The sequence below is a fragment of the Leucopleurus acutus genome (assembly GCF_964270905.1).
Source record: "Leucopleurus acutus genome assembly, chromosome: 2".
Classification (NCBI taxonomy): domain Eukaryota; kingdom Metazoa; phylum Chordata; class Mammalia; order Artiodactyla; family Delphinidae; genus Leucopleurus; species Leucopleurus acutus.
Genome location: NC_139143.1, coordinates 178,640,918 through 178,667,785, shown reverse-complemented (window position 1 = coordinate 178,667,785; position 26,868 = coordinate 178,640,918). Strand labels below are relative to the sequence as shown.

The 26,868-nt window shown below is 42.2% G+C and overlaps 1 protein-coding gene across 1 annotated transcript in view; it reads left to right on the top strand.

Moving 5' to 3' along the window:
* Positions 1 to 3,786: 3,786 nt before the first annotated feature.
* The window catches only part of MICOS10 (mitochondrial contact site and cristae organizing system subunit 10), a 36,626-nt gene continuing 13,544 nt past the window's right edge, over positions 3,787 to 26,868 (top strand). Inside the window, exon 1 of the mRNA XM_082834757.1 lies at positions 3,787 to 3,896. Coding sequence (XP_082690883.1) covers positions 3,833 to 3,896 — 64 coding nt within the window. The 5' untranslated portion in view covers positions 3,787 to 3,832. The remainder of the gene's footprint in view (positions 3,897 to 26,868) is intronic.

Sequence of the window (26,868 nt, the reverse complement as noted above, 5' to 3'; positions counted from 1 at the left end):
ATAGTGGTTATGCTGGCAGGGAGGGAGCGGATATGATCTGACAAAGGACACACCAGGGAGTGGGCTTCTGAAGTGCTAGTAGTGTTTGTTTTACAATAATGTATGTGTCACACTGTATTTATGTTTTTAGCACTTTTCTGTATGCTTGTTGTATTTCACACATATGCATGTTTTTAAAAACAATAGCAAAAAATAAATAAATAAAAAATAAAAACAACAACAAAGGACAGCCACCTGGGCTTTGGAAACAAACAAGGAAGCTACTTAGTAGCTGTTCGACTTTGGACACATTACTGAAGGGGCAAGATGATATAAGACCCGGCTTAGAGAAGATATGAATCAAAAAATGTGAATCTCCCTTTAAGAAAGGAATTAAAAGACCTTTATATATGCAGGTGTTGTGCTGTAAAATGTTCTAATCTGTGTTGTTAATGAAGCTGGATTTACAACCTAATAAACTAAACAAAGAGTTTATGTTTAGTTGATTAACCAGTCGAGGCTAAAATCTATTCTACTTAAGTGACAGTTTTTTTCACTTTTCTTCTATCCAATGTAAAAAGATACTGGCTCTCTTACTGTGAAATTGCTTTATTACAAGACTCTGTTTACCCATTTGAAACGCTAACTTCTATCTTTGTGAAATTTGCTCTATACAATTGGGAGAAGTCCTAATGATGGTAATAATAGCTTACACGAAGGGTTCAAATTAGGAACAAAGCAATTCTTTTTTTTTTTTTTTTTTTTTTGTGGTACGCGGGCCTCTCACTGTTGTGGCCTCTCCCGTTGCGGAGCACAGGCTCCGGACGTGCAGGCTCAGCGGCCATGGCTCACGGGCCCAGCCGCTCCGCGGCATGTGGGATCCTCCCGGACCGGGGCACGAATCTATGTCCCCTGCATTGGCAGGCGGACTCTCAACCACTGCGCCACCAGGGAAGCCCTCAAATTAGGAACAAAGCAATTCTTTAGGCAGTTTGTAGTTACTAAAACATTTTGACACAACACTATCATCCTTTGAAGACTTCCTTACTTTGTGATACAAGAAGATATTCCAGGGTCATCTTGAATTTTCCCTGCTTGAGCCCTGGAGTCTTAGCCAATTTTCCAGGGCGCCCTGGGTCCTTTAAGTAGAGAATGGTATTTAGAAGCCAAGATCTAGGTTTGCTTATTGCTACTGGTATGTTATTGCTTTTAGGCCCTCTCCACAGACAGGATTGGGAAACACACACACACACACACACACACACACACACACACACACACTTTTATATGTATCTCTATTACATTAAATACCATGAGTTCATACTGATACACTCAATTCCAATCCAACAGCAAAGAATTCTTTCAAGCTTTTTCCCTTTCCATGTTTGTAACTCCCTTCTCCAGCATTGAGAAATCTATTTTTAATCATTTTGAATGTAACTAAGTTTACAGTGAGTGTCTTGCTTTTTTTTTAAATTGCTGTTTAAAAAAATATTTTTCCCACTTGTATTGGTCTTTGCTCTCTAAGAACTATAAAAACTCCAGAGTTTTCATTTATTTATTCATTCAATCAACATATTTATCAAGCAAACACTATGTGTCAGATAATGTTCTAGGGGTGGGGCTACAGCAGTGAATAAAGCATCTTATTGGGAAAGGAACCATGGAAAGAGAGAATAATAGATACAAACTAGGAAGAAGCTGGGATCTGAACGCAGACAGCCTGGCTCCAGAATTCATGCTATACCATCTGCCTCTGATTGCTCTCGTAATTTGCTCTCTGCCTTCTACAAAAATTCACAACTCTCTTGAATCCAATAAAAATGCCTCTGTCAGTTTCTAAATCTACACAATGCAGAGCCTTGTGCATCTTCCACATTACTTAACATCTCTGAGACTCAGTTTCCAAATCTGCGAAAATGAAGATCCTAATCTCAACTTGCTGTGAGGATAAATTAAAGTACATGAGATGCCTGGTGGTATTTGTGACACATCATTTGTATTTAGTGAAGTTAATTTTCCTTCTCTTTTTCAACATAAATGCTACACTATAAAGTTCCCCCAGAACAGAGACTTTTTTTTCCTCTAACTCAACTGATCAGTCCATCATTTATATATTCATTCTTACATCCATTCGAAAAGGAGTTATTGAAAATCCAATATATACTAGGCTCGCTCCTGGTCATCAGGATATAGAAATGGCACAGCCCCCATTCTCAAGGAGCTCACAGTCACATCCAAGAGACACACAAACAATTACAATATAGTCTGATATGTAGTTCAGATGCGAGCTGGATGAAGGATGGTCATGTCATGGAAGAAGGCTTCCTGAAGGAAGTGGCTCTGTCATAGCAAGGACTAGAACAGTGGTTCTGCTGTTAAAGATGTCAAGAATAAATAAGTATATGGGTAAATGAATTCAATTCAGTTCATATATTTCATAGAAGATCCTACTGTCCAAGGCCTTGTGCTCTGAACTGGGAGTGTGCAGATGAAGAAGGGGCAGCTCAGGCCTTTAATGAACTTCTAGTTTTACTGGCAGATACAAACATCTGTAAAGAGATGTTTCAATACAATGTAGAGAATCCTGTGGGGTAGGTGAGCTCCTGCGACAGTAAGAAGATGGAGGGAGGCTCCATGCTCTATTAGTGGATGGATGAAAGGGGGCTCTAAGTTCTATTAGTGCAGGTTTCCTATAATGAATTGTTGCAGCTTGAATATAACCAGTAGATGAATAGGAGTCATTGACAGCTTCTAATCAGAGGAATAATAGAGTCAAAACTGTATTTGTTGGTAGGATGGAGGATGGAAACGGGAAGGGAAAACTAAAGGACACCAGCAAAGAGGCTCAATTATGAATAGGAAGCTTGATCTGGAGATAGAATTTGGCACTGTTTGCAATTACTCAGGGAGAGTATGTAAAGAGGATTGATGGAACCCAGCAAACCAAGACTCTTAACTAGCTGCAGAGAAAAACAGCCCTGGATGGACCCCGTAAGGAGAAGAGTCAGAAGAGGATAATTAGGAAAGACTGGTGTCCTGGGAGTCAAATGAATAAAAGAGAAGGCGGAGACAAGAAGGATCAGGAAAGAGACAGCAGTTGTGTCCAATGCTGTACAGAGATCAAAAAGCGTCCACTTTATTTGGCAATAGGTGACTTTTTAAAAAAATATTTATTTACTTATTTAGGCTGCGCCGGGTCTTAGTTGCTGCACGCGGGATCTTCCTTGCTGCATGAGGGATCTTTCCTTTTTAGTTGTTGCAGGAGGACACTTAGTTGAGGCATGCACGTGGGATCTAGCTCCCCGGCCACGGATCGAACTCCGCCCCCTGCAATGGAAGCGCGTCGTCTTACTCACTGGACCACCAGGGAAGTCCCCGCAATAGTTGACGTTTGCCAGAGCAATTTCTGTGTTGGTGGTGAAGGCGGGAGTTCCACTGCAATAAATGAGTGAACGAGGGAGGAGAAAAAGCCAAGATGAGTAAATGAATGAATAGATCCAGCGCTGTGCCCTCACTTGCCCTGGGAATTTCCAAGGCCAACGTCGGGAGTTGGTGTTGTGGAAGGACCTTCCAGACAGGGCTCTGGATGCCGCCTAGGAAACCTGTCTGCCTCGCAACCCTTAGGCGCGGCTCCAAGGTCAGGGTCACCTCTGGCCTCCAGGCAACCCGTCACCTTGACGACCAACTGAAAAAAACCGGAAAGTACGGAAGCTGTCAGATCATCTCGCGATATCTGGCGGGCCGTCGTCGGCCTTCTGGGCCTGGGAACGGAGGCGGCTCTCGCGATAGTTGCCTGGGGTTTGAGCGCGGGGCCCGACGGTCCGGAAAGCTGGAACTGCGGGTGGGGAACATGTCGGATTCGGAGCTCGGCAGGAAGTGGGACCGGTGCTTGGCGGATGCCGTCGTGAAGATAGGTAAGGGGTTCCTCGTCTCCGGCAGGCCCCAGCCGGAGCCGATAAGTTGGCTCAAGGCTCCGCTGACCCGGAGGGCGGAGGAGAAGCCCCGGGAGAGGTCAGGCCGTTTGGCCTGTTCCATCCCCTCAGACCAGGGAGAGCTGTCCGGGCCCGGGCAGGAGGTCACTACGGCGGCTGGGGACGCGGACTCCAGGAGCCTGGGCGGCTGCCCGAGGTGGGAGGGGTGGAGAGGCAGCCCCGAGGAGGTGGGGGTCGGGTTGGCAGGTGGCAGGAGAGTTGGGGAGCTCTGCGAGTTGAAGCAGTATGCAGAGCGCAACCTTGGGCTGGAGGCTGGAAATTCTCCTCCCTCGTGTCACATCTCTCGCACGGGGCGTGCAGCTTGGCCTGGAGGCCACCTTCCTCCTCTGCTGAATCAAAAGTGCCCCCTAAGAAGGTCATCGGGAGCATTTTATAGATACTGTCAGGCTTTAACGTAAGTTGTTGTCATTCCCGAATTGTAACCTGGTTTATAGGCATCAGAGTAGTCTGGGGCCTGAAATCCGAGACATAGTGATGGTGATCTGGAAGTAGAATTGCCTTGGAAAGTAAGATAGTGATTGGTAACTTTTCAGCCCTTAGTGTAACTCGGTGTAGCCTTTTAACACGTGCTCAGGGACGACACAAAAATTATGAAGTCACTGCTTGGAGGGGAGAGGGAAAGAGGGAAACTCACTAAGTGCCAGACTCTGTGCTTGGTGTGCAACTTAATACATTATTTAATACAAGTCATGAAATTGAGAGTCAAGTGAAGGGATTTGCCCAGGGCCTAATCAATGACAAAGTTGGGAATTTAACCCAGGTTTTCTGGCTTCAAGTACCATACTTTTCTTCGATACTAATTTTTATTATCTAATTTTGATATTTTTGTATGGAAATCTTAAAAAAGTATTTAAGAGGATTTAGGATTGTGCCCTTGAATGAAAATATTGGAAAGGAAATAAAATTGTAAGGTCCATGAGAGCAGGGATGTTTTCTGGTTCATTCAGTGCTGTAGCCTCAGCTCCCAGAAGAGTGCTTAATAAAAAATGTTGAGAATGAGTCAGTAAATGAAGTAATTTATCACAGCTACCCCTTCATCCTCGAATTCACCACTTACCGGGCAAGTTATCTAACCTCTCTGTGCCTGCTTACTCATTTGTAAATTGGCAATAATATTGCTATCTCACAGAGTTGTTTTGAGGATTAAATGAGTGAGTTTATGTAGCGGCTTCCTTAACTATGAAATGGGGATAAAGAGATAGATTTACCTAAAAGGATTATGAAGACTGAAGGACAGAAAAGTACACAAGATACTTGCACAATGCCTGGCACTTACTATATATTCAGTAAATGGTGGTAGTAATAATTGTTAATATTGATACTGTGCCACTGCTGATCACCTGAGGCAGTAAGTAGTGTGTGTCATTCATGAGTGGGACATTGGTGGGGCATACACAGGTGGAATAATTAAATGAAGCATGGTGATATATGATTACAGATAAAAACTAAAATAAGTTATTTAGACTTTTTGCTGTAGAGCTATTATTATAAATCAAGTAAATGGAGTGGTGGGTTGAGGGAAGTGGGCCTTTAGTAGAGCTTTGGATAATGACTTGGACTTGGATAGTCAGGGAGAGTGGAAGAACTTGAGCAGAGGCTGGTTGAACTTTCATGGAGGAGGAATTGAAGCACGGAGAGGTTAAGTGGCTAGGAGTGGAGGAGCTGGGGTTAGACCCAGGCATTCTAATTTCAGCACCCCCCTACTCCCTAAACAAGGCTGGTTTGAGTGGAGTCAGAATTGTGGATTACCTTAGAGAGATTCTACTTTACCTTGAAGGCTTTTGAGTTGGCTTTGGCTTTTTCACATGCATGCTGCATGTTCAACACCTTTGTCTTAAAAATCTATTACTTCCTGCTCCCAGGGATCAGTAAGTCGAGGCTAGTAGGGAATCATGAGATGGTTTTTTTTTTTAGATGTTGGGGGTAGGAGTTTATTAATTAATTAATTTATTTTTGCTGTGTTGGATCTTCGTTTCTGTGCGAGGGCTTTCTCTAGTTGTGGCAAGCGGGGGCCACTCTTCATAGCGGTGCGCGGGCCTCTCACTATCGCGGCCTCTCATTGCGGAGCAGAGGCTCCAGACGTGCAGTCTCAGTAGTGGTGGCTCACGGGCCTAGTTGCTCCGCGGCATGTGGGATCCTCCCAGACCAGGGCTCGAACCCGTGTCCCCTGCATTAGCAGGCAGATTCTCAGCCGCTGCGCCACCAGGGAAGCCCATGAGATGGTTTTAAGTAACAAATATGTACTGAGCTATGGGCCAGTCAGTGGGCAGATAGGGAAAGAGAAGGCATTTCAGTGCCCTCAACAGGGAACTTATGTGATATAAATGGAATTTTGGTATGGTTGTCCTGGCAGTGTTTTATATAGAACAGATCAGGAGTAGAGGAGGCTAACAGTACTGTGAATGTGAAGTGATAAAAGTCTGAACTGTTAGACCAGAAAGGAATGGGTTTGAGAAACTTCAAACTTTATCCCTCATTTATAAAAAGGAGATAGTAATACCCACCTCCTGGGCTAGCACAGTGCCAAGTACATAGTAGGAACTCAATAAATGTATTTTCTTTATCTTCTCTCCAACTGGGTTAACTTTGCCTCATTTCATTTCTTATAAAGATGACTCCAAGGTTAGAACTTGGTTAAGTGGTGATGTCATTGATAGGAATTTGGAAGTAAAGCAGGAGGGGTGCATGTGCACCTCATTATACTAAGTTACATATAAGACTTAGTAACTGATCATGTGAGGTGGCAGGAGAGAGACTGTAGTGAGAAAAAGCTCATAATTTTGATTATTTTTCTGCTTACATGGTTGAATCTGTTTGAGAATGATAATGAGGTTGAGAAGAAGTTTTTAATTTTGAGGGAGAAGCTGAGTTCAGATTTTGAGGGGGTTGTCCCTGAAGTAATGGACGTAGAGAAAGGGCATATGAGAAATGAAGCATGGAAGTGTAATTTTGTGGGACTTTCGTCTAAGAGGTATTTGAGACTATGGAATGAACACTTTTTTTTTTTTTTTTTTTTTTTGGCTGCCGTAGGTCTTAGTTGCGGCATGCAGGATCTTCCGTTGTAGCACGCGGGCTTCTCTCTAGTTGTGGCGCATGGGGTCTAGAGTCTGCGGGCTTAGTTGCCCCGTGGCATGTGGGATCTTAGTTACCCGACCAGGGATTGAACCTGCATCCCTTGCATTGGAAGGCAGATTCTAAACCACTGGATCACCAGGGAAGTCCCTGGAATGAACAGTCTTCTCTAGTGAGTGTGTTAGTTCCTATTCCTATAGGCAGTGAGGTTATAGAACTCTTTAGAAGTTATAGAACTCTTTAGAAGTTATAGAGGTTATAGAACTCTTTAGAAGCAAGCTTCTTTGGCTGCGTGCTTTTCTAGTACTTCAAAATGGAGATGGAGACTCAGGAACGGCAGCCTGCCATAATAAGATAGAGGTTTTGTAGAAGATGTAGGCAGGGAGGAAGGGCCAAGGCAAGCTTTCAGCTGCATATTGATAATTTCATATTCTCTGGCTTCAGAGAGACTGAAGGGAGGTCAAGGTGAATGGACAGCTCCCCTGGTGAGCACTTCTCTGTTTGGCACCTTATAATTAAGTGTTTTCATTCTTTTTCCACCGATTTGCTGAAAAATGACTATTTTAATCGCTCATGTTTAGCCTAGATATTGTACAGCTGAGTTAAAGAGCCCTCATAAGCATGTACTTTAGACACAAGTTGTTTTAAAAATTGTACTTCAGGGATTTACTCTGAAGCTTGAGTAATGTTCTCATATGATTTTGTCCTATAGGAAGAGCTACATTTATTTATAAATACCACCCCTCCTTTCCTATCATAGGGAAAGCAGTTCTATTTCTCCCATATTCTGGTTTAAAAATATCTATTTATTTGTGTGTAATAGGAGTATGTGGGATAGAAGATTTCTAATATGGTTTGACCTGGTGTATAGAGCTCACTGACTCAAAGAAACAAAGCAAAACACACGCCTCCCTGTAATAGGCACAATAGGCCATTGTTTGTTAAAAATGTTTCTCTCTTCTTTCACTTCTTGTTCCTTTCTTTTCCTTTCTTCCCCTCAGATTTTTCCTTTCTCCCTAGTTCATCCATAAGGTTTGAGACTAATGTCTTTAAAAAATAATAATAACATTGTTAGCATTTACGAAGTTCCTAGGTGTCCTATTTATTCTCCATCACATCACTAAATTCTTTTAAAGCTTTTTTTAAAAATTAATTTATTTTATTTTATTTTATTTCTGGCTGTGTTGGGTCTTCTTTGCTGTGCGTCGTCTTTCTCTAGTTGCAGCGAGCGGGGGCTACTCTTTGTTGCTGTGCCTGGGCTTCTTGTTGTGGTGGCTTCTCTTGTTGCGGAGCACAGGCTCTAGGCATGCGGGCTTCAGTAGTTGTGGCATGCGGGCTCAGTAGTTGTGGCTCACAGCCTCTAGAGCGCAGGCTCAGTAGTTGTGGTGTATGGGCTTAGTTGCTCTGTGGTATGTGGGACCTTCCCGGACCAGGGCTCGAACCTGTGTCCCCTGCACTGGCAGGCGTTTTTTTTGTTTTTTTTTTGTTTTTAACACCTTTATTGGAGTATAATTCCTTTACAGTGGTGTGTTAGTTCCTGCTGTATCACAAAGTGAATCAGCTATACATATACATATATCCCCATATCTCCTCCCTCTTGCATCTCCCTCCCACCCTCCTTATCCCACCCCTCTAGGTGGTCACAGAGCACCGAGCTCATCTCCCTGTGCTATGTGGCTGCTTCCCACTAGCTGTCTATTTTACATTTGGTAGTGTATATATGTCCATGCCACTCTCCCACTTCGTCCCAGCTTACCCTTCCCCCTCCCTGTGTCCTCAAGTCCATTCTCTACATCTGCATCTTTATTCCTATCCTGACCCTAGGTTCTTAGAACCATTTTTTTTTTTTAGATTCCATATATATGTGTTAGCATATGGTATTTGTTTTTCTCTTTCTGACTCACTTCACTCTGTGTGACGGTCTCTAGGTCCATTCACCTCACTACAAATAACTCAATTTTGTTTCTTTTTATGGCTGAGTAATATTCCATTGTATATATGTGCCACATCTCTATCATTCACCTGTCAGTGGACACTTAGGTTGCTTCCATGTCCTGGCTATTGTAAATAGTGCTGCAATGAACATTGTGGTACATGACTCTTTTTTTTTTTTCATGACTCTTTTTGAATTATGGTTTTCTCTGGGTAGATGGCAGGCAGATTTTGAACCACTGTGCCACCAGGGAAGCCCCACTAATTTTTCTTAATAGCTCTTATCACCATCTGGAATTTGCCATTTGTTTCTTTACTTGATTGTCCCTCCTCCCTAGAATGTAAACTTCGTGAGAACCAGAGACTATTCTGTTCACTGTTGACCCCCAGCCCCTGGGATAGAGGAGGCATACAGTAACTATTGTTAAATGAATGATATGTGTTGCTGAGAATTTTGTAGACTCTCTGCTCAGCCTGTATCTGCTACTCAGTGTCTTTATTAACTGAATGAATTAGCATTTAAATTTTAAAAGTCCAAGTAGGGTACATTTCATGTGAATTTCTGCCAGTTCACACTTTGATCATGTGTCCTTGTACTCTTGGAACTTTTACCAACTTTTAATTTCATCTGGGCATGTAAATTATTGTCAGTAATCTTAATAATAAAGTAGTATTAGAAATATTTGGGAGTAGTCAACCAAGAAACATAAACCAGAGAGCACTTTTTTATTTAAACAAGTAGAGCATGATGTTGGTTTAAGTGGTACTGCCAAAGCCTTATTGCAGGAAATTAAAAAGGAGTGAAGACTATTACGTTTTATGAATAGCATGTTCCATTAGTTTATGTGAATGTGTCATTAATGGCTTTTGCTAATTTTATGAATTTATTTTTGTTTTATCAGATTTATTTAATGCTCTGGTTTTCTTTCCCACTCTGCTCAAGGGCTGTGCCATTTATTGATATTTTCCTTGTACATACTGAGTAGTTAGTCTTGTGTGTACCCACATGAATAAGACACACATTCTTGCTAATGAGAATAGGAGGCATAGTATTGTGCTAACACAGGAGTCTTAATAGTTCTGGGACAGAGCTGATGCGCTCACCTTTGCTTGTCACTCAGACTGGATGGGAGGTTTTATCTATTTTCTGTTTCCCAGGGAAAATAAGATCCTAAGAGATGAGAAAATCAGAGTTTATGAGACTTATGGAGGTCCTTCCCTGCAATTTGAGAATATCTAAGCCCTGCGAGTGTAGGTCATAGAAGCATTGTCATTGCCCTTAGTTTTGTTTGTTTTTGTTTTTGTTTTTTTTTGGGTTTTTTTTGTGGTACGCAGGCCTCTCACCGCTGCGGCCTCTCCCTTTGCGGAGCACAGGCTCCGGATACGCAGGCCCAGCAGCCATGGCTCACGGGCCCAGCCGCTTTGCGGCATGTGGGATCCTCCCAGACCGGGGCACGAACCCGTGTCCCCTGCATCGGCAGGCGGACCCTCAACCACTGCGCCACCACGGAAGCCCTGTCATTGCCCTTAGAGTGCTGTTACAACTCACTCTCGAATGCAGAAGGCCTGTGCTGGCAGGCTGTGACCTCATGACCAAGTTGATGTCTGTGTGGCAGAAGCTATGGCCCCAGATTTGCTGGAGGAAGCTTTGAGGAGAATCTCGTTCCAGTACTTTGTGGATTCATTTGGAGGCCTTGGGAATCCTTAATGTGAAAAAACTGTGAAATTGGCTATGTCCCTTCTCCCCCACATTTCACTCCCACTTTGAGACCAGAGTAAGGAATATCTAGTCTTTTTTTTTTTAATTTTAATTAATTTATTTTTGTCTGTGTTGGGTCTTAGTTGATGTGCGGGGGCTTTAGTTGCGGCGAGTGGGGGCTACTCTTCGTTGTGGTGCATGGGATTCTCATTGCGGTGGCTTCTCTTGTTGCAGAGCATGGGCTCTAGGTGCACGGGCTTCAGTAGTTGCAGCAGGCGGGCTCAGTATTTGTGGCTTGTGGGCTCTAGAGCGCAGGCTCAGTAGTTATGGCACACGGGCTTACTTGTTCCGCGGCATGTGGGGTCTTCCCGGACCAGGGCTCGAACCCATGTCCCCTGCATTGGCAGGTGGATTCTTAACCACTGCGCCACTAGGGAAGTCCCAGGAATATCTAGTCTTAATAATACATGTATTGGCCAGAAAATCTAAAAGAGGAGAAAGAGATGTCATGGTTGGGAGAGGGGTTGACCAATGCCATGATACTTTCCTGAAAAAGGCTGTCCTTGCAAGCCAGGTGTATTAAGCATAAGGAAAAATGCAAGCCATGGACATTTATAAGCAGCCACTAGAATGTATTCCATTTAATGGACTGTGGTAGCATTCACATGCCTTTCCTTTTCTTTTGCCTGATTTTTTGCATTAGAAATAAATGTACCAATAATTACCTCTCTGTGCCTCAGTTTCCTCAACTATAAAATGGTAGTTGTTTACAAGTGATGATAAAATGAGATAATCTCTGTACAGTGGTTAGTACATTACCTGTACTTGGTAAATACTAACTGCAGGCATGATGTGAATGAAGGATAGCAATCATAAGTTAAAATAACACATTTGCTCCTATCACGGGTATTGTGGGTGGTGTGGAAGTCCGACAATTGGTATTCCAGTTTTATATACATAGTAGTAATAATTAATGTATACTTCTCTAAGCAATTTAATACCGGGCATTGTGGAAATTTCGGGGGAGGGGTGGACAGATGACTAGGCACTGGGCCTACCCTTGAGGGGCTTACCTTCTTGAGGAATGTGAAAAGGAGGTGGAGACTTTGGAATTCCATCTTAGAGAATTCCATCTTAGGTGTTTAGTAGGTGGACCGGTGGAGGTCTGCATTTCAGGTCTCAGAAACTGTCCAGGCATCATCCCAGAGGAGAGAGAGACTTTGGCTCCTTCAGGGAGTGATGATAATGGCTACCATTTATTGAGCACTTATTATGTGCCAGACACTGTGCTAAGCATGTTACATTATCTCATTTAATCCTCATAGTCTTGAGGAGTATTTTCCCTCAATATTTTTTTTTAAATTGTGATAAAATACAAATAACAAAATTTACTGTTTTATGGGGGGGATAAATTAGGAGTTTGAGATTAACATATAGACACTACTATATATAAAATAGATGAACAACAAGGACCTACTGTATAGCACTGGGAACTATATTCAATATCTTGTAATAGCCTATAATGGAAAAGAACCTGAAAAAGTTATATATATATATATATATATATATATACACACACACACACACACACACATATACATATATAAAACTGAGTCACTTTGCTGTATACCCAAAACTAACACATTGTAAATCAACTATATTTCAATAAAATTTTTAAAATTTTAATTTAAATTAAAACATTTTTAAATTGACCATCTTAACCGTCTTTAGGTGTACCACTAAGTAGTATTAAATATGTTCACAGTGCTGTACACTCATTACCATCGTCTATCTCCATAACTCTTCATCTTGTAAAACTGAAACTCTGTACCCAGTTAATAACTCTCTACTCCTGCCCATACCTCCCAGCCCCTGACAACCACCACTCTACTTTCTGCCTCTGTGATTTTGACTACTCTTTTTTTTTTTTTTTAACATCTTCATTGGGGTATAATTGCTTTACAATGGTGTGTTAGTTTCTGCTTTATAACAAAGTGAATCAGTCATACATAAACATATGTTCCCATATGTCTTCCCTCTTGCGTCTCCCTCCCTCCCGCCCTCCCTATCCCACCCCTCCAGGCTGTCACAAAGCACCGAGCCAATATCCCTGTGCCATGCGGCTGCTTCCCACTAGCTATCTACCCTACTACGTTTGTTAGTGTGTATATGCCCATGACTCTCCCTCGCCCTGTCACAGCTCACCCTTCCCCCTCCCCATAACCTCAAGTCCATTCTCTAGGAGGTCTGCGTCTTTATTCCTGCCTTACCCCTAGGTTCTTCATGACATTTTTTTTTCCTTAAATTCCATATATATGTGTTAGCATACGGTATTTGTCTTTTTCTTTCTGACTTACTTCACTCTGTATGATAGACTCTGGGTCTATCCACCTCATTACAAATAGCTCAATTTCGTTTCTTTTTATGGCTGAGTAATATTCCATTGTATATATGTGCCACATCTTCTTTATCCATTCATCCGATGATGGGCACTTAGGTTGTTTCCATCTCCGGGCTATTGTAAATAGAGCTGCAATGAACATTTTGGTACATGACTCTTTTTGAATTTTGGTTTTCTCAGGGTATATGCCCAGTAGTGGGATTGCTGGGTCATATGGTAGTTCTATTTGTAGTTTTTTAAGGAATTGACTACTCTTAAGTACCTCATGTAAGTAGAATCATACAGTATTTGTCTTTTTGAGATTGGCTTATTTCACTTTGTATAACGTCTTCAGGGTTTACTCTATTTATTTTTTTATTTAGGCTGTGTTGGGTCTTCCTTGCTGAGCACGGGCTGAGTTGCGGCTGGTGGAGGCTACTCTTTGTTGCGGTGCGCGGGCTTCTCATTGCAGTGGCTTCTCTTGTTGTGGAGCATGGGCTCTAGGCCTGCGGGCTTCAGTAGTTGTGGCTTGCGGGGTCAGTAGTTGTGGCTCGCAGGTTCTACAGTGCAGGCTCAGTAGTTGTGGCACACAGGCTTAGTTGCTCTGCGGCATGTGGGATCTTCCCGGACCAGGGCTCGAACCCATGTCCCCTGCATTGGCAGGCAGATTCTTAACCCCTGTGCCACCAGGGAAGCCCGTTGTGGCTGTACCATTTTACATTCTTACTTATACTGCCCAAGAGTCGCAGTTTCTTCACATCCTCACCAACATTTGTTCTTTTCTTTTAAAAAAATTTTTTTAATAGTAGCCATCCTAATCAATGTAAGGTAGTATCTCATTGTAACTTTGATTTGCATTTCTCTAATAATTAGTGATGTTCAGCGCATCTTTTCATATACTTATTGGCCATTTGTATATCTTCTTTGGAGAAATGTCAGTTCAAGTCCTTTGTCCATTTTTTTTTTTATCATTTATTTTTGGCTGCGTTGGGTCTTTGTTGCGCGCAGGCTTCCTCTAGTTGTGGCGAGCGGGGGCTACTCTTCTTTGGGGTGCGCGTGCTTCTCACTGTGGTGGCTTCTCTTGTTGTGGAGCATGGTCTCTAGGCGTGCGGGCTTCAGTAGTTGTGGCACGCAGGCTCAGTAGTTGTGGCTCACGGGCTTAGTTGCTCCGCGGCATGTGGGATCTTCCTGGACCAGCATTCGAACCTGTGTCCCCTGCATTGGCAGGCAGATTCTTAGCCACTGTGCCACCAGGGAAGCCCCCTTTGTCCGTCTTTGAATTATTTTTGTTGTTGTTGCATTTAGGATTTCTCTTTATATTCTTTTTTAAAATATTTATTTATTTTTGGTTGCGTTGGGTCTTTGTTGCTGCGCATGGGCTTTCTCTAGTTGTGGCGAGCGGGGGCTACTCTTCGTTGCGGTGCGTGGGCTTCTCATTGCAGTGGCTTCTCTTGTTGCAGTCACAGGCTTCTAGGCGCGCAGGTTTCGGTAGTTGCAGCACGCGGGCTCAGTAGTTGTGGCTCTCTGGCTCTAGAGCACAGGCTCAGTAGTTGTGGCACATGGGCTTAGTTGCTCTGCGGCATGTGGGATCTTCTCGGACCAGGGCTTGAACCCGTGTCCCCTGAATTGGCAGGCGGACTCTTAACCACTGTGCCACAAGGGAAGTCCCATGTCTATATATTCTTGATATTAATCCTTTATCGGATCTGTGATTTGCAAATATTTTCTCCCATGTATGTGGGGTACCTTTTTGCTCTGCTGGTATTATCTTTTGGTGCACAAAATTAAAAAAGTTTTATGAAGTCCAGTTTGTCAATTTTTTCTTTTGTTGACTGTGCTTTTGGTGTCTGAGCAGCAAAAATCTTGTTTCTCATCTACTCTCATAGTGACAGTACTTCTGATGGCAGATGTGTTGGTTTTCCACACCAAGATATTCTCTGACACCAGCTGGGTGCTCCATTACACAATTCAATTCTGACAATAACAGGATAGCACAGACCCTATGAGTTAAGGGCTTAGTCCCCTAAGACTCTCACTTCAGATGCCAATCAGAAGTCCAGATTGTTACCTACGCTTCTGACTGACTAGCTATGAATCAGAGGTTCCCATGATTTCCTCTTAGGGTTCAATAATTTGTTAGAATGGCTCACAGAGCTCAGGAAAGCAGTTTATTTAGTAGATTACCAGTTTATTACCAAGGCTACTAAAGATATATGAATGAACAGCCAGATGAAGAGATACATTTGGTGAGGTCCTGAAGGGTCCCGAGCGCAGGAGCTTCTGTTTCTGTGGAGGTGGGGCGCGCCTCCCTCCTGGCATGCAGATGTGTTCACCATCCTGGAAGCTCTCAGAACCCCATACTTTTGGGATTTTTTGGAAGCTTCATCATGAAGACATGATTAATCATTAACTCAATCTCCAGCCCCTCTCCCCTTCTTGGAGGATGGGGGATGAGGCTGAAAATTCCAAGCGTGACTTGGTCTTTCCGGTGATCAGCCCTCATCCTGAAGCTATGCAGGAGCCCATCAAGAGTCGCCTCATTAGAGTAAAAGACACGCCTATCACCCAGGAAGTTCTAAGGGATTTAAGAGCTCTCTGCCAGGAACTGGAGGCAGAGACCGATATATATATTTGTATGATTTCATATCCAAGAAATCATTGCCAAATCCAATGTGGTGATGTTTTTGCCCTGTGTTTCCTCTTAGAGTCTTATAGTCTTACAGGTTTTTGAGCTGTGTTCAGTTAATTTTTTTTTTTTTTTTTTTTTGCGGTATGCGGGCCTCTCACTGTTGTGGCCTCTCCCGTTGTGGAGAACGGGGCTCCGGTAGCGCAGGCTCAGCGGTTATGGCTCACGGGCCCAGCCGCTCCGCGGCATGCGGGACCCTCCCAGACCAGGGCACGAACCCGCGTCCCCTACATTGGCAGGCGGACCCTCAACCACTGAGCCACCAGGGAAGCCCTATTCAGTTAATTTTTGTATATGGTGCCAGATAAGGAGAGTCTGATTTCATTTGTTTTGCATGTGGATATCCAGTTTTCCCAGAACCATTTGTTGAAAAGACAGGCCTTTCCCCACTGAATGGTCTTGGCACCCTTGTCAAAAACCATTTGACCATATGTGCAAGGGTTTATTTCAGGGCTGTCTATTCCATTGGTCTATCTGTCTGTCTTTATACCAGTACTACACTGTTTTTTTTTTTTGACCGTGCCGTGTGGTTTGAGAGATCTTAGTTCCCTGACCAGGGATTGAACCCGGACCCACGGCAGTGAAAGCTCTGAGTTCTAACCACTGGACCACCAGGGAATTCCCAGTACTACATTGTTTTGATAACTGTAGCTTTGTAGTAAGTTTTGAAATCAGGAAATGTGTCTCTTGGTTTGTTCTTTTTCAAGATTATTTTGGCTATTCAGGGTCCCTTGAGATTCCATATGAATTTTAAGATGTGTTTTCTATTTCTGCAGAAAATATAGGATTTTGATAGGGATTGCATCGAATCTGTAGATCGCTTTGGATAGTATTGACATCTGGTAGCAAATAATATTCTATGGTATGGATAGACCACATTTTGTTTATCCATTTATCACAATTTATCGCACGTTGATGGACATTTAGGTTGTTTACACTTTTTCGCTATTACGAATAATGCTGCTGTGACCAAGTATACCAGTTTTTACACGGACATATGTTTTCATTTCTCTTGGGTATGTTCCTGGGAGTGGGATTACTGGATTGTATGGTTCTTGGTGTAGCATTGAGGAAAACCATTAAGTGTTAAGCTGAAGAGTGACGTGGTTGAATGTCTGATTTCAGAAAGATCCCCGAAGTATTATGGGAATGAATTGGAAAGGCCCAGAATAAGGGCAAGGGATGTATTAGTATATTATTGCAAAGTCATGTCATAAGTGAAATGATCAGGTTAGAGGAACCCAGAACTAAGTTGGGGGCAGAAGGAGTGGAATGGAGACGGATGTAATGGTGACAGTACAGCAGTAATGTTTACAGAACTTGAAATGCAGGCTCATGAGCAGGAGTTGTCAGGGTGATGTCAAACCTACATAAATGGAGAGTGGAATTGCGGTTGACAGGTAGGAGAGGCAGGAGGGGAGCCCAAGTAACATTTTGCAGTTTATTAATTTCTGATATGTCTTGAGATTTGTCACTGGTTATATGCAGCTCTGTCAACAGAGATGAAAGTTAATGCTTTGCCATACATTCATCTTCATGAAAAGAAAGGGTTTGGCCTTGTGCCTTCCTTGCTAAGAAAGTAGGACAGTAAATGATTTAGCAGCTGACCTACCTTAGAATTAACCAGCAGGTTTTGTGTATTCATCCGCTAATCAATTACGTGTAGTTAAATTGATTGTTTAAGACCATTTTAATGTTAAAAAAATACTATACTGGTCAACTAATCTATAACAAAGGAGGCGAGGATATACAATGGAGAAAAGACAGTCTCTTCAATAAGTGGTGCTGGGAAAACTGGACAGCTACATGTTAAAGAATGAAATTAGAACACTCTCTAACACCATACACAAAAATAAACTCAAAATGGATTAGAGACCTAAATGTAAGACGGGACACTATAAAACACTTAGAGAAAAACATAGGAGGAACACTCTTTGACATAAATCACAGCAAGATCTTTTTTGACCCACCTCCTAGAGAAATGGAAATAAAAATAAACACAAATGGGACCTAATGAAACTTAAAAACTTTTGCAAAGCAAAGGAAACTACAAGCAAGACAAAAAGGCAACCCTCAGAATGGGAGAAGATATTTGCAAACGAATCAACGGACAAAGGATTAATCTCCAAAATATATAAACAGCTCAAGCAGCTCAATATTAAAAAACAAACAACCCAATCAAAAAATGGGCAGAAGACCTAAATAGACATTTCTCAAAGAAGACATATAGATGGCCAAGAAGCACGTGAAAAGCTGCACAACTGCTCAACATCACTAATTATTAAAGAAATGCAAATAAAAACTACAGTGAGGTATCACCTCACACCAGTTAGAATGATCATCATCAGAAAGTCTACAAACAACAAATGCTGGAGAGGGTGTGGAGAAAAGGGAATCCTCTTGTACTGTTTGTGGGAATGTAAATTGATACAGCCACTATGGAGGTTCCTTAAAAAACTAAAACTAGAATTACCATATGACCCATCAATCCCACTACTGGGCATATACCCAGAGAAAACCATAAGTCAAAAGGACACATGCGGGACTTCCATGGTGGCGCGGTGATTAAGAATCCGCCTGCCAATGCAGGGGACATAGGTTCGACCCCTGGTCTGGGAAGATCCCACATGCCACGGAACAGCTAAACCCGTGCACCACGACTACTGAGCCTGTGCTCTGGAGCCTGTGAGCCACAACTACTGAGCCCACGTGCCACAACTACTGAAGCCCGTGCACCTAGAGCCCGTGCTCCACAACAAGAGAAACCACTGCAATGAGAAGCCCGCGCACCGCAACTAAGAGTAGCCCCTGCTCACTGCAACTAGAGAAAGCCCGCGCACAGCAATGAAGACCCAATGCAGCCAAAAATAAAAAAACAAAAAGACACATGCACCCCAGTGTTCACTGCAGCACTATTTACAATAGTCAGGTCATGGAAGCAACCTAAATGCCCATTGACAGACTAATGGATAAAGAAGATGTGGTACATATATACAGTGGAATATTACTCAACCATAAAAAGGAATGAAATTGGGTCATTAGTAGAGGCGTGGATGGATCTAGAGACTGTCATACAGAGTGAAGTAAGTCAGAAAGAGAAAAACAAATATCGTATATTAACACACATATGTGGAACCTAGAAAAATGGTACAGATGAACCGGTTTGCAGGGCAGAAACAGACACAGATGTAGAGAACAAACGTATGGACACCACGTGGGGAAAGTGGCGGGGTTGTGGTGGTATGAATTGGGAGGTTGGGATTGACATGTATACACTAATATGTATAAAATAGATAACTAGTAAGAACCTGCTGTATAAAAAAGAAATAAAGTAAAATTCAAAAATTCAAAAAACAATATTATACTGAAAGAGGCCATTGAATAGTCATGGAAAAAGAAAGCAAATTACTGTTTTTCTTTAAGTATCAGTTCATCTGATAAATGTGGGTTACCACAAAGTATTGGTGGCTCACCAAAAAGTGCCTTTTGGTCGCCTGTGTTTGCAAACTGATACCTCTCCATTTCATGGAGTGATATCAATTAGGTTAAACTAAAATACTTCAAAGGTTTTTGGTTGTTTATAGGTTTGGGTTTCAAATTAGTACATGTTAATTGTTGAATTAGTAGCCGTATTTTGTTTGTTATGTGTATTTATAAACAATGTTTGGGAGCAGAAATCCTTTTTCCATTTGCGGCAGCAATATGAATAATGGAACATTGTGATCTTCCTAGAGGAGAATTTTCTGTTAGTATTGTAGAATAATGTAATTAGGCACTATATGGAACTTGAAAACATATTTAAATTTTTGTTTTGGCTGTGGTTTTATGCTTTCCTAAAATGTGGCCTGAAACAGTTTATTAGTAAATATGCTGAATTACTTTTTCTGGCAAGTGCATTTCAGTGTTGAATCCAAGGGAAAATACAAATATTTACTTATAAAAGTCATTTGGTGTGGTAATTTTTTACCATGGCCATTGACCCACTAGTGAAATGTTAGGGCATTGCTAGATTGGATCCTGTTTATTTAAAGGCCAAGAGAGGGAAAGAGAGAGGAAGTTAACATTAATTGAATACCTGTTATGTGCCACCGTATTTGGCACAGTAATATATTATCCCTTTTTTACTCTACTAGCAATTCAGTGAGGAAGTTTATATTATCTCTTTTTCAGCAAGAAAAATAATGCTCAAAGATACTTGTAGAAATTGAGAAGTTCATTTAAAAATCCACATGAAAATGTAAACAATCCAGAACAAAGTGATTTTTTTTTTTTTTGGCTGTGCCCTGAGGCATGCGGGATCTTCGTTCCCGAACCAGGGATCGAACCCTTGCCCCCTGCAGTGGAAGCGCAGCATCTTAACCACTGAACTGCCAGGGAAGTCCCCAAAGCAATTTTTTAAAAGAAAAACAAAGTTGGAAGACTAACATTACCTGATTTCAAGACTTACTGTAAAGCTTCAGTAAACAAGACAGTGTGGTGTTGGAGAAGGGATACACGTATAAATTGGTGAGATTGGCTAGTGTCTAGAAATAGACCCATAAATATATTGTCAATTCATTTTTGACAAAGATGCCAAAGCAGTTTAATGGGGAAAGGAAAATCTTTTCAAGAAATTGTGCTAGAATAACTGGGTATCCATAGAGAGAAAAAAAATGAACCTCATTATCATACATAAAAATACATATCATACATAAGAATTAACTTGAAGAATCACAGACATGTAAAAGCTAAAACTAAATATTTCTAAAAGAAAGCATAGGAGAAAAATCTTTGTAACCTTGAGTTCAAAAAGATTCCTTAAAGAAAAAAGATTTCTTAGGTCACAGAAAGCAAAATCACAAAGAAAAAAATTGATATGCTGGATTTGATCAAAATTTAAAACTTGCTCTTTGAAAGACACCATTAAGAGAACAAAAAAAGGCAAGCCACAGAATGGGAGAGAATATTTGCAATACATATATCTGATAAAGGACTTGTTTCCAGAATAAAGAATTTTAAAATTTCATCATAAGAAGACAATCCGTCTAAGAAAATTGGTAAAATGTTTGAAAAGATTCTTTGCAAAAGAAGTTATACTAATGGCAAATAAGAACATGAAAAGATGTTAACATCAATGGGTGTTGGGGAAATGCAAATTAAAATCATGAGATACCCCTATACACCCATTAAAATAGTTTAAAAGACTGACAACATTAAAGGTTTTCTAGGATGTGGAGCAACTGGAATTCTTGTACACTGTTGTTGGGAAAGTATAATGGCACAATCATTTTGTAAAACTGGCAGTTTCTTATAAAGTTAAACATACCATCTATTCATTCTACTCCTGGGTATTTATTTACTCAGGAGAAATGAAAACATGTTCACAAAAAGTCTTATATATATGTCCTTGAAAGGTGTCCTTGATAATCATAAAGTGAGAAAAGCAAATTTTAGAACATCATGTGTGATAAACGATCCTACTTATATAAATGGAATGATAAACAATAAACTTTATCCAAATTACTTCTTGGAATGATAATGATGCTTGGTGGGGAGGATCATTAACTTTGCTCTTTTTATGATGTAAGGAAATAAATATGAGAACAATTTCTGTTCAAAAAATTATTTAGAGTTCATTTGGTTCCTACAGTTGAGGACTATGAATAATCTTTAAGTAAATATGTTAACTCTAGTTTTGTTATTTAATAGGTTAGTTTAAATAAGCTTTTCACTAACTTTGAAATTACACTGGTACCTATAAATGAAGTTTCTCATTGATTGACAAGTTAATGGGATTTGCTCTTGGTGTGGACGTGATGTCCCATTGTTGCTTTCCTTGTTTGGCCCCAGTTGAATAACTTCCATGAATACATAGACTTACAGAATGATAGATTATTAGAGCTGGAAGGAACCTTAGGGATTCATTTGGTCTAGTGGTTTTTAAATGTCTTCCAAAGTACCCTAGTGGTTGCCACTGGCGGAGGGGGGCTAGGTACAGAGCAGAAAGGGAAGGCCGAGCAAGTGGATTTCTAGTCAGGCTTTCAGCCCAGTCCCCTCCCCCTGCCCAAACAGAGCAACTCTACTTTGATCTGTTGTATTTATATGTTTTCTGCATACGATTTTATTTGGAAAAATAATTTGAATGCTTTGGGGGGAAAAAGACTGAAAACAGTGATTTCAACCCTTTCATTTAACAGATTGGAAAAATGATGTCTGGAGAATTTGAGATGTGTTTCCCAGGGTCTGTTCAAACAGAGTGATTTGTTTGGAACCTATTTCTTTCTGTTGTGGATATTGGATAGATTTGTCCACGAGACTGCTGCTTTACAACTCCTCCTGGATTTACCCAGTCACTGGGGTCCCACACACTTGGGGCGCACACACACACACACACACACACACACACACTCTTCATTCTCCTACCACTGACCAGTCAGTAACGTAGTTTGGATCTCTGTTTAAGATAACATTTCTATTGAATGTGTTTGCTTCCTATTTCAGCTAGAGACCATTTCTAACTGAGAAATGGCTATCTAGAATCATATAACTTATATGTTACAACAAACAGGGGAGTTTATCATGTTTTCAAAATGTGGTCTATAGAGCCCTAGAGTTTGTGGGGCCCATCTGGGGACAAGTACAGGGTTCAGGAGGGTAGGGCCTGGTTGCTACTTGGACTCCTCAAATAGCAGCTTAGTTTTATCTTTTGAATGTACCGGGCTTTCAAAGAAGATTTCTCTGGAAGAAAGGCTTTCTGCTTTGAAAGAAAGAAGAGGAAGAAGGAACGGAATTGTGTCCAGCCTCTCACTGTAAGGGTGAGGAAACTGAGGGCCTGCAGTGTTAACCTCCTTCAGCTGGAAAACCGGTGTGTGGGACATTGAAAGAAGAGTCGGCCTTGGGAATTCCCTGGTGGTCTAGTGGTTGGGACTCGGTGCTTTCACTGCTGTGGCCCGGGCTCAATCCCTGGTCGTGTACCATTTTGCACGGTGCAGCCAAAAAAGAAAGGGTGGGCCTTGAGCCGAGTGAGCTTGGGACAGTCTTTGGCTTCTTTGAGCCTCAGTTTCCTCTTCTGTAAATTTGGGATGCTAATCTCTACATGGTTTTGTTGAAGCCCAGGATTAGATAATAACCTAATGGTTGTGAAAGTATTTTATAAACTGTAAACCCCTAGACTGGGGGTGAAGTACCCCCTCACCCCAGGGACTTTTGGCAGTGTTTGGTGCCATGTATGGTTGCCATACTGGGGGATGGGGGAGTGGGGGGTACTGACATCTGGTGGGTCGTGGACAGGGATGCCGCTAAAACAACAGCACCCACGACAAAGGAGTACCAGCCCCAAATGTCAGCAGTCAAGGTTGAGAAATCCTGCCCATGACAAATGTAACTTCCCTAGACTTCTCATTCTTTATGACTCCCCTGCCACAGCCCTGCCAGACTACCCTCACCCAACACAGGGTCGAATATTCATACATATAGCACATCTGTACACACAGACTCTTTCAGCAGAAACATAATGGGAAATGAAGTGGAAAAAAAAAGAAAAAGGCACAAACAGGATAATTAGAATGACTTTTTTTTTTTTTTAATTTGGCCACACTGCATGGCTTCTGGGATCCCAGTTCCCTGACCAGAGATTGAACCCGCGCCCTCAGCAGTGAAATCGTGGAGTCCTAACCACTGGACCACCAGGGAGTTCCCTAGAATGACTTTAAAGAAAGCATAGCTTATAATTGTTAGGTCTTTTTTTTTTTTGACTAAATACATACTTGTAAAAAAAAAAAGAACTGTATTACTTAAAGTGGAAGTCCATTGGACTCTAGATAATGATTATTAACAATTTAACTTCTCTTTTTTTTTTTTTTTTTTTTTTTGCGGTACGCGGGCCTCTCACTATTTTGGCCTCTCCCGTTGTGGAGCACAGGCTCCGGACGCGCAGGCTCAGCGGTCATGGCTCACGGGCCCAGCCGCTCCGCGGCATGTGGGATCTTCCCGGACTGGGACACGAACCCATGTCCCCTGCATCAGCAGGCAGACTCTCAACCACTGCGCCACCAGGGAAGCCCTTAACTTGTCATTTTTAAAAGAAGTGGAGAAAGTGAATTTGAAATGCTTTTTATTTATTTTTAGATTTATTTATTTATTTATTTTTGGCTGCATTGGGTCTTAGTTGGGGCACTTGGGATCTTTCGTTGCGGTGCGAGGGCTTCTCTCTAGTTTTGTGGCATGGGCTCCAGAGCATTTGGGCTCTGTAGTTGCGGCACGTGGGCTCTCTAGTTGTGGCATGTGAGCTTAGTTGCCCTGCGGCATGTGGGATCTTAGTTCCCTGAGCAGGGATTGAACCCGCGTCCCCTGCATTGGAAGGCGGATTCTTAACCACTGGACCACCAGGGAAGTCCCTGAAATGCTTTTTAGAAAGCATGATAAGAACAAGAAATAAAGGATAAAGAGGTGTGCTCACTTCTGCAGCACATATACTAAAAAAAAAATGGAATGATACAGCGAAGGTTAGCATGGCCCCCGAGCAAGGATGACACAAATTCGTGAAGCATTCCATATTTAAAAAAAGGGGGGGGGTACCACTTAGAATAACATTTTGGAAGAATATGGGATATGAAAATATGGTCAATATTAATGGAGGATGGGGAGCCATTTAGAAAAATGGTACAAGTGAGATGTGTCTGGGAGAGAGGGCAGATGGGGGGGCAGATTGCAGTGTGGCCCAGGTGCTTGTTTAACATAATAGAGACCCACGACCAAGTTGCTTCAATTGTGTATTTCTTCAGGTAGAATTTGATTAATAGTTAACAGTGTATATGGGAGGAATTGAAATCCATTGCTTTTACTTCCGTTTTCTTTATCCAACCTAAACCTGCATTAGAATGCTTAGGATAATTTGTAATTATTATAACACTCTGACATAATTGTTGACGGATTTGTAGACCTACTTTATTTTGATAAATGTTAGAAACAAATGTTTCTGATTGTTTGTGAGAACCTGCACATATAAACTACTCAGAATTCCTTTTTTGTTTGTTTTTTTTTTTTTGTTTTGTTTTTTGCGGTACGCGGGCCTCTCACCGTTGTGGCCTCTCCCGTTGCAGACCACAGGCTCCGGACGCGCAGGCTCAGCGGCCATGGCTCACAGGCCCAGCCGCTCCGCGGCATGTGGGATCCTCCCGGACCGGGGCACAAACCCGTGTCCCCTGCATCGGCAGGCGGACTCTCAACCACTGCGCCACCAGGGAAGCCCGAGAATTCCTTTTTGATAGATTTTAAATGATTAACTGAAGCAAATGATTTGGGCAACATAATTCACTTTTTACTAGGAGGGTAGTCCTAAGAAAGCTGCTAGTTTCTTGGCATCATTTCAGATGACTACATTGAAGTCCATGAGTTGTAGGAATTTTTTTTTTAACCATTTCAGCGTAAGCCTGTATGTGAGCTTATAATATCCCCCTCTGATTAGAAGCAAAAATACAGTATATTACTGCTCTAATCTTATGTTGTCTTGACATTAGTATAAATGCTACTAATCTTATGTTTTCCCAGAAGAGATTGGCTGTGACCATTGAAAAAATTAGTTTTTTCCCCTTGTTCCAATTGCAACTTGAAGTTCATTTTATTTCAGTGCATAGCTTATCTTTTGGAAGACTTGTTTTTTCTTCACTCAGTGTATGAAAACTAAATTTTTGGTTTCTTAATGTATGCAAGTCCAGGGATTTGGAGAGGTTTATTTATGGGGCTTTGTAGAGTACTTATGCCTTTAAGAAAGACTGTAGGCTTCCCTGGTGGCACAGTGATTAAGAATCCGCCTGCCAATGCAGGGGACACGGGTTCGAGTCCTGGTCCAGGAAGATCCCACATGCCGCGGAGCAGCTAAGCCCGTGAGCCACAACTACTGAGCCTGTGCTCTAGAGCCCGCGAGCCACAACTACTGAAGCCCATGCGCTTAGAGCCTGTGCTCCACAACAAGAGAAGCCACCGCAATGAGAAGCCTGCTCACTGCAACGAAGAGTAGCCCCTGCTTGCTGCAACTAGAGAAAGCCCGTGCACAGCAATGAAGACCCAATGCAGCCATAAATAAATAAATAAATAAATACATTTTAAAAAACAGAAAAAGAAAGAATGACTGTAGAATACTACTGTAATAGAAAGTCAGCTGGGTGCTGTTTCCTAAACCTCATAGTCTTGGGCACCTTATGAGAGCTAGATTTTTAAGAAGACATTTAAATTAATTAATTTAAAAATTTTATTTAATTTTGGCTGTGCTGGGTCTTCGTTGCTGTGTGTGGGCTTTCTCTAGTTGCGGCGAGCGGGGGCTACTCTTGGTTGCAGTGCGTGGGCTTCTCATTGCGGTAGCTTCTCTGGTTGCGGAGCACGGGCTCCTGGTGTGTGGGCTTCAGTAGTTGTGGCTCGCAGGCTCATTAGTTGTAGCGCACGGGCTCTAGAGCGCAGGCTCAGTAGTTGTGGCGCACAGGCTTAGTTGTTTCGCGGCGTGTGGGATCTTCCCGGATCAGGGCTTGAACCCGTGTCCCCTCCATTGGCAGGCGGACTTTTAACCACGGTGCCACCAGGGAAGCCTGAGAGCCAGATTTGAACAGCAAGGAAAATGTTCCTTGCTCACAGAGGTCCCCGAAATTCAGACAAGCCATTCCCACACTTTTGTGAATGCTGGTCTGGGATAGTCACCATTTGCACCAACACTACCTTAATTGCAAAACCATTGGTATATTTTTAAAATATTTGACCCCCTTTTCCATCTCTGCATCTCTGTCCATGACTATATCTTTACCTAAGCATCCCTTATCTAAGAATCATCATAAAGTGTGGTCACTCCCACTCCTCAGAAATTCCTAATCCCTGGTCAGAGTTGTGCTTTAACCCGTCCTGCTTACCTTTAGTCCTGCTTACCTTTAGTACCGTCTCGCATTTCTGCTAGGCATGGAGTACACAAAGGCAGGGGATGGGGGGAGTGTGGTGTTGAGGAGAGATCAAAGTATGTAGGGTCACATTTTTCAGTCAGATAGCAGAGAAGGGAGAATCAGAAGCGTGGACCTAGCTCCCACCTGGCCTACTGCAATGGCTTTCTCCTAACTGGTGTCTTCATCTTGGATGGAGCCTTTAAATCTGTCCTCATTACTGTGAG